At 38.3% G+C, this 7,163-nt stretch overlaps 1 protein-coding gene across 1 annotated transcript; it reads left to right on the plus strand.

Moving 5' to 3' along the window:
• Positions 1–2,122: 2,122 nt before the first annotated feature.
• Positions 2,123–6,451, plus strand: LOC110497424 (sialic acid synthase). The gene is made up of 6 exons (XM_021573526.2): positions 2,123–2,405; positions 3,346–3,561; positions 4,542–4,641; positions 4,850–5,004; positions 5,210–5,476; positions 5,829–6,451. The coding sequence occupies exons 1-6, from the start codon at positions 2,274–2,276 to the stop codon at positions 6,036–6,038; spliced, it is 1,080 nt and encodes a 359-aa protein (XP_021429201.2). The 5' UTR covers positions 2,123–2,273; the 3' UTR covers positions 6,039–6,451.
• The last annotated feature ends 712 nt before the right edge of the window (positions 6,452–7,163 follow it).

Raw genomic sequence — 7,163 nt, forward strand, 5'->3', positions numbered from 1 at the left:
GTTCAAGCACGCGAGAGATGTGGGGGAAATGATTGAATAACATGTAAGTGTAACAAAAACTTAAACTAAAGTAAAAACTAAAATTGGAAAAACTATTCAGTAACCTGAAATAAAATAATTAAGAAAAATTTTGTAAAACTATACTGAAACTACAATTTAAGACCTTTTTTAAATGTTTTTACTACTGGGGTTTTTGACACTGATGTGTATAAACCCTGGATTTACTGACAGGGGGCGCTGTAATTGAAGCCACCGCATAGCCATCTTGGCACTCCTCATTTGGGAGCTATAGAAATGCATTTGTCTACATTAGTTTTTGACATGTGTATTATATTAGACACCTTAAAGCCTACTTTGAAATTATATTATGTGAGCTAAACATAAAAAATTAAAAAATATATAAAACATTTCTTAGTCTTTTTTTTAGAGAGAGTACTACTTTTACTGTGCCCACTACAACAGCAAAACATACTTAAATACATGTCATTTTTTTCCTTTAAATATTTAATTGAAATACTGTAGAATTACATTCATTCCTATGGAGGACTTCTCCAACAAGGGAGTACCAATAGCAATCCAGGGTATATATACGTCATTGGTTTTCAAGCTTCCGGCGGTTTAAATGCTTCTAGTAGATGGTGATGTTTCAAATAGGCCTAGCTTGTGCATCACTAGTTATCAGTGAAGAAAGGCAAAACCCCATATGAGATTATTTAGAGTACATTACTGGAATGGACAAAAGGAAATATATTGTACTGTCAGAAGATGGCAGCCAGTGTCGAACAGAGATTAAATAAAATCAAGATGAAGTCAAGGTGCGACAGCCTCCAGCTATTACTAGCTCCACGTCAACGGCAACCAGAAGCAGAAACTTGGCAACCTCATTCAAATTAGTTTAAAAAGAGAGAAGAAGCACGGTTTAATTTATTAATCGAGTCTGTCACGTCTAAAGACTATGCGAGGAGCCAGGAGTATTCAACACTACCTAACAAGTGTTAATTGTTGGCAATTTAAAAACATTTGTGTGGTGGATTGTTGACCTGCATCATTAAAAAAACGGATGTTCATTTCTGTCAACAATCAAAATACTGCTGGCTGTCACTCAATATGTTTTTCAGATGCAAAATTCTACAATATTACATAAACATATCATGTTAAATGTGGATTTTTTTTTTGCTGTTTTTTTTTTTGTTGCTTTTGTTGCAGCTGTTTTTTATTAACCTTATTTGAAGGTGTTAGTGAATCTTACGTTTAACCTTAATAAACTCTGGCTGAAAATGTTATTAGTTACATAATATTTACACTGCATCACAAGCGTTCATTGTGGACAATTTTAAAAAGGTTTGCGTGGCGGACTGTTCATCCTCATTCCTCTAAAAACAGATGTTAATTTCGGCGTAACAAAATACACCTGGCTGTCATCCAACAATTGTTTTTTCAGTTTCAAAATTCTACAATGTTGCATAAGCATAACATGTGCCTTGACTTAATTTGTCCCGTCCCACCCCCCTCTCTGTCTTTCACTTAAGTAAAGGTAGTCTACTTGATTCTTCTTACATGTACTACTAAAGTTTTTTTTAAAGCTTTGGATTGGTGTAAACATGGGCAAGAGAGTTTCCTTCCACCATATGTATTGCACCAGTCTAGGCTATTATTCTTTTAAATCCAAGTCACATCAAGATTGAGCTAGCCAAACATATAACCTGGCCCATTACTTTACGTTGTAATGCCTGGTTTGCATGTTAGGAATCACTTTGGCTCTATTCATTGCATTTCTATCTGCAACGTTTGGCTACTGAACATGGCACTGGGCGATGTATAGTCAGAAGCAAGTTAGGGAACAAACAGATTAGATCCGAATATAGTAGACTTGACTGTCTATATAAGGTACAAGTATTTATATACATGTGGTGGATGTTTACTTTTCTATATCAGAGGATGTGAAATAGAATTTGGTGTTAAAAAGTAAAATACAATGTATACAGATAATGATTGACTGCTCCTATAATAATAATAATAAAATATTACTCATTACAGTGTCTCACATTTTGACTCTTGAGAATCCTGAAATGACCTGTGAGTGAATGGAGAACCTTTATTTTGAAACATGAGTGGAGAGGAAACCACGTGGATTCCGGATGTGCAACGTGGAAATTAGCTCGACTTTTTCCGCGAGAACCCGCACCTGACCGTCTCTGTACCACTGGCTCAGAGCAAGCGAACATTTTACCGCAACAAACATTTTAGGAAACCGGATTTATCACATTTCCAAAATGCCTCTGAAATTCGAGCTTTGTCCTGGAAGGATGATTGGGGGTTCTAACCCCTGTTTCATTATTGCAGAAATTGGACAGAACCACCAGGGAGATATCGAAATTGCCAAGAAAATGATCAAGATGGCCAAGGTAATGTTAGTAGAATGTTTTAATCAGTTTTCTTAGCCCAGCTGCTGTATTGGGGACCATGGTACTGACTTACTTGCTAGTAAACTAGCAGCTACTTTAGTATACATGCATTTGACCAATTTGGCAGTTTCAATTGACAGTCCAGTCTCTTTGAATGACGCTGCTTCGTGTCTAACTACTGTCCTGCTACTGTGCCAATGAGGAAATGATCGATTCCAGTGCCCACAGGACTGTAAAATGACAGTAGCTCTGCTACTAACTGCTCTGTTGCTTGCTGGGGCTGTATTTATGAGACCAGGGGCATATATTGGTCAATTTAGTAAGGCTTGATATTGGTGGATACGGATTTCCTACCAGAGTCAGATGTGGCACAACAGATACCCAACCTCATATACACACTTATCACACCATTTGACTGTTTAATGAAAAGGCAGTAGTTGTGTAAGCTACAGATTTATGTTATAATGTGATCTAACCAAAGATTTTTGGTATCCATTCAAGTCAAGTTTAAGCTTTTTAATTTCACGTGCACAAGTACAGTGAAATGCCTTTCTTGCCTGAGTTACAGGTTAGGTACTGTTTGGTGTAGCACAGTGACATTTCAACCAACCTTAACTTGGCAATACTATCTTTGTTTTTGATTCAGCCAAACATCCATCTTCTAAAATGTCAGTGTCCAGTTGCAGGTGATGCGTTTAAATGTATTAATGTTTTGCTCCATGAGTAATCCAACAACGTCTTTGTCGCCATCTTGTCTATTTCAAATCTTCTCTCATTGTTCGAGACAGGTGAGTGTCATCATGGCATGTGGCACTTTGGGGTGTGGACCCACCTGTCTCAATCAATGAGAGAAGATTTGAAACAAGGTTCCCTTCTCATCGTCATTGGTAACACATTTTACAACTATGTGACCCTACTCATATTGGAAATCAATTCACAGGACTGTGGGGCAGACTGCGCCAAGTTTCAGAAGAGTGAACTTGAGTACAAGTTCAACAAGCGTGCTCTGGAGCGTCCCTACACCTCCAAACAATCCTGGGGCAAGACGTACGGAGAGCACAAGCGCCACCTTGAGTTCAGTCATACACAATACGTAGAGCTGCAGAATTATGCGAAGGAGGTTGGAATTTTCTTTACTGCTTCAGGAATGGATGAGGTAAGAATGATGTTGATGTGGAATAGGCCCATAGAGCCCCATAGTGGAGGTGTCATAATACCCATAAAATTTAGCAGTCAAATGGGAAAATGGTTCCAATTGTTTCACAATACATTTTTCCCATAGGGAATTTTAGAAACGCCTAAAATAAGGGCTGTGTTTCCTGTATCTTTACCCCGGCATGGTGTTTTGATAACCATGTAAATCTCAATCTGACATATTCAGCTCTATTTACGCTCAGATTCGAAAATGCTAATTAGCATCGAAGTAGACATCATGCAAAACGACAAATCCCTACACCCCTGAACTTAGTCTCCAACTGACACCTTTGCTGACAGATATTGTCAATTTAAAACTTGCACAAGACCGTTCACAGGATTGTACATTTTTAAAGAAGTGTAGCCAATTTATTCACTGGTACATTTAGCTAACATTAGTAAATTAATCCAGAGATTCCTATCTTTGCCTCGACTCATGTCATCATGGCATTTGTAGTTCTTTATGATAGCCACATTAGCTGCTAATTAGCATTTCATTTTTGTGGGGTAAATACAGGCAAATATATTGATATTTATCAAAGTTATCAAAACGGCACACCAGGGTAATCCTACATGAATCTCAGCCCTTATTTTAAGTGTTACTGAAATCCACTATGGGGGAAAAACAATTGGAACCATTTCCCTGTTTGACTGCTAGGTTTTTTGGGGTCTATTGACTCCGGTGGTACTATATTGAATGGGCCTGTATAATGCATATCAAAACTGTATTAGTTATTTGTTTGTTATTTGTTGTAATCGTTATTTGTTGTAATCGTTATTTGTTGTAATCGTTATTTGTTGTAATCGTTATTTGTTGTAATCGTTATTTGTTGTAATCGTTATTTGTTGTAATAGTTATTTGTTGTAATCGTTATTTGTTGTAATCGTTATTTGTTGTAATCGTTATTTGTTGTAATCGTTATTTGTTGTATCTCTTGTTAGATGGCTGTGGAGTTTCTACATGAGCTTGATGTGCCTTTCTTCAAAGTCGGTTCAGGGGACACCAACAACTTTCCCTATCTGGAAAAGACTGCTAAAAAAGGTGAGTGATTAAAGTTTACAGTATGATAGATATTTGTCTTTGGCTGCTAAATGTAAAAATGAACATTTTACCTTCTGAGGTAGTTTGATTATTTGGTCTACTTTATACCCCTGAAAGTGTAGTAAAAAAAATGTTGAACATCGAGGATAAAGCAAAGCGTTTTTTTTGTTGGTGAAATGAATCTCAAATCTCTTTGGTTTAATGCTAGGTCGCCCCATGGTGATATCCAGTGGGATGCAGTCGATGGAGACAATGAGACGGGTCTACCAGACAGTCAAGAAACACAATCAGAACTTCTGCATCCTGCAGTGCACCAGTGCCTACCCATTGGAGGCTGAAGATGTCAACCTGCGTGTCATCGCAGTAAGAGTTTTTCATTGGTTTGAACGAAGGAGTTGTTTCAGGCAAGATCAGAAATTTGGCTGTCAACCTTGTCACCCCTAAACACACGGTGCATCTTATTTATGTTATAAATCAATGGACCATTAGTGCTAGTCTGTGGTTAAGGCTACATCCAGAGAGAATACATGTTTCGAGGCAGGAAAATGACCCATAATCTTGTTCATAGGAATACCAGAAGGAATTCCCTGATATTCCCATCGGATATTCCGGTCACGAGTCTGGGGTCCACATCTCCGTGGCGGCAGTGGCTCTGGGGGCAAAGGTCATTGAGCGTCATGTGACCCTGGACAAGAGCTGGAAGGGAAGTGACCACGAAGCTTCTCTGGAGCCCTCTGAGCTGACAGAGCTGGTGAAAGCCATCCGATTGGTGGAGAGGTCTCTGGGGACGAGCATCAAGCAGATGCTGCCCTGTGAGAAGCCATGCCACGATAAGGTACTTCCTGGATGGGCACTTTTCATTGTTATTCTTACCACATAGCCTGACGACCAACTGCAATGATTAATGGCAATCTGATGCAAGACAATGGGGTATTTATTTTTACAAACATTATTTAGCATTTATTCCAATTCAGGGGTGGGTGGGTGTGTGTTAGGGCTAGGAGTTTTTTTTTTCCTAATCTTGTCATCTGACCTGGAAAAACTCTGTACCCTATAGGCTATATGATCTTTAATTTTTAGGGTTTCTTGGTTTGTTGTTATACCCAAGTACTGGGCCCAATAATGTTGCTTCAAACAGGAAAGGATGTCAGAACTTCTTTTAATATATTCATTGTGTCCTCTTCCAGCTGGGGAAATCAGTGGTGGCCAAGGTGGCGATCCCCAAAGGCACGGTGCTGAGTATGGACATGCTGGGGGTGAAGGTGGGCGAGCCGAAGGGCGTTCCCCCCGAAGACATCTACCAGCTGGTGGGCAAGTCCGTCACAGAGGACGTGGAGGAGGACGAGAGTATCACCCCAGACGTGGTCGAAAGCTACGGCAAGAAGATTAAGTGCTGAGTTGCGTAATCACCCTGGTAATAGCCTACTGTAACCATTGTAATACCTTGACCACAATGCCAAACAACACAATGCACTTTTACAGGCTGAGAAAAGTGAAAAGGTGGTTGTGGGAACATCGATAATATAGATATTATTTAGAGGCCTAGAAGTCTCAGTTTCGGGGACATGTTTTATTTTTCTGGTTTCATGTTGTTTTTTTTTACTAGATGGAAACAAACATTCAATGATTCAGACTTGACTACAAGTGCCTAGTTAAGTAGAGAAAATACAAACTATGTTCAGTAGTGGCTGAAATGATTGCATTCTAATTCAATGTTTAACTGTTCATGTATAAATTAAATGGCCATTTTTGTTAAATTGCACAATTGATTGCACTACAAAAATGTCAAATACAAAATGCCAAACACTAATGATTGTCATCTTTACCTTTTTCATCCGAAATCACACTCCTTGATTGCAATTATATTATTTTGTGATAAAATTCTGGTACAAATGAGTGTCAAAAGTGAAAACATACCGTATGTACAGTACCAGTCAAGTTTGACACTCATTCCAGGGTTTTTCTTTATTTTTTTTACTGTTTTCTACATTTTAAAATAATAGTGAAGACATCAAAACTATGAAATAACAAATATGGAATAATGTACTAACAGAAAGTGTTAAACAAATCTAAATATATTTGAGATGATTTAAAGTAGCTACCCTTTGCCTTGACAGCTTTGCACACTCTTGGCATTCTCTCAACCAGATTTACCAGGAATCCATGTGAAAATGAAAGATCAATCAATTATACTTTGCAAATGTATTAATTAAAAACATACCTTATTTACATAAGTATTTAGACCTTTGCTATGAGACTTGAAAATGAGCTCAGGTGCATCCTGTTTCCATTGATTATCCTTGATGTTTCTACTACTTGATTGGAGTCCACCTGTGGTAAATTCAATTGATTTTACATGATTTGGAAAGGCACACAACTGTCTATATAAGGTCCCACAGTTGACAGTGCATGTCAGAGCAAGCCATGAGGTCAAAGGAATTGTCCGTAGAGTTCCGAGACAGGATTATGTTGAGGCACAGATCTGGGGGAAAATTATGTGGCATTGAAGGTCCCCAAGAACA

This window comes from Oncorhynchus mykiss, chromosome 19 (assembly GCF_013265735.2).
Source record: "Oncorhynchus mykiss isolate Arlee chromosome 19, USDA_OmykA_1.1, whole genome shotgun sequence".
NCBI classification, from domain to species: domain Eukaryota; kingdom Metazoa; phylum Chordata; class Actinopteri; order Salmoniformes; family Salmonidae; genus Oncorhynchus; species Oncorhynchus mykiss.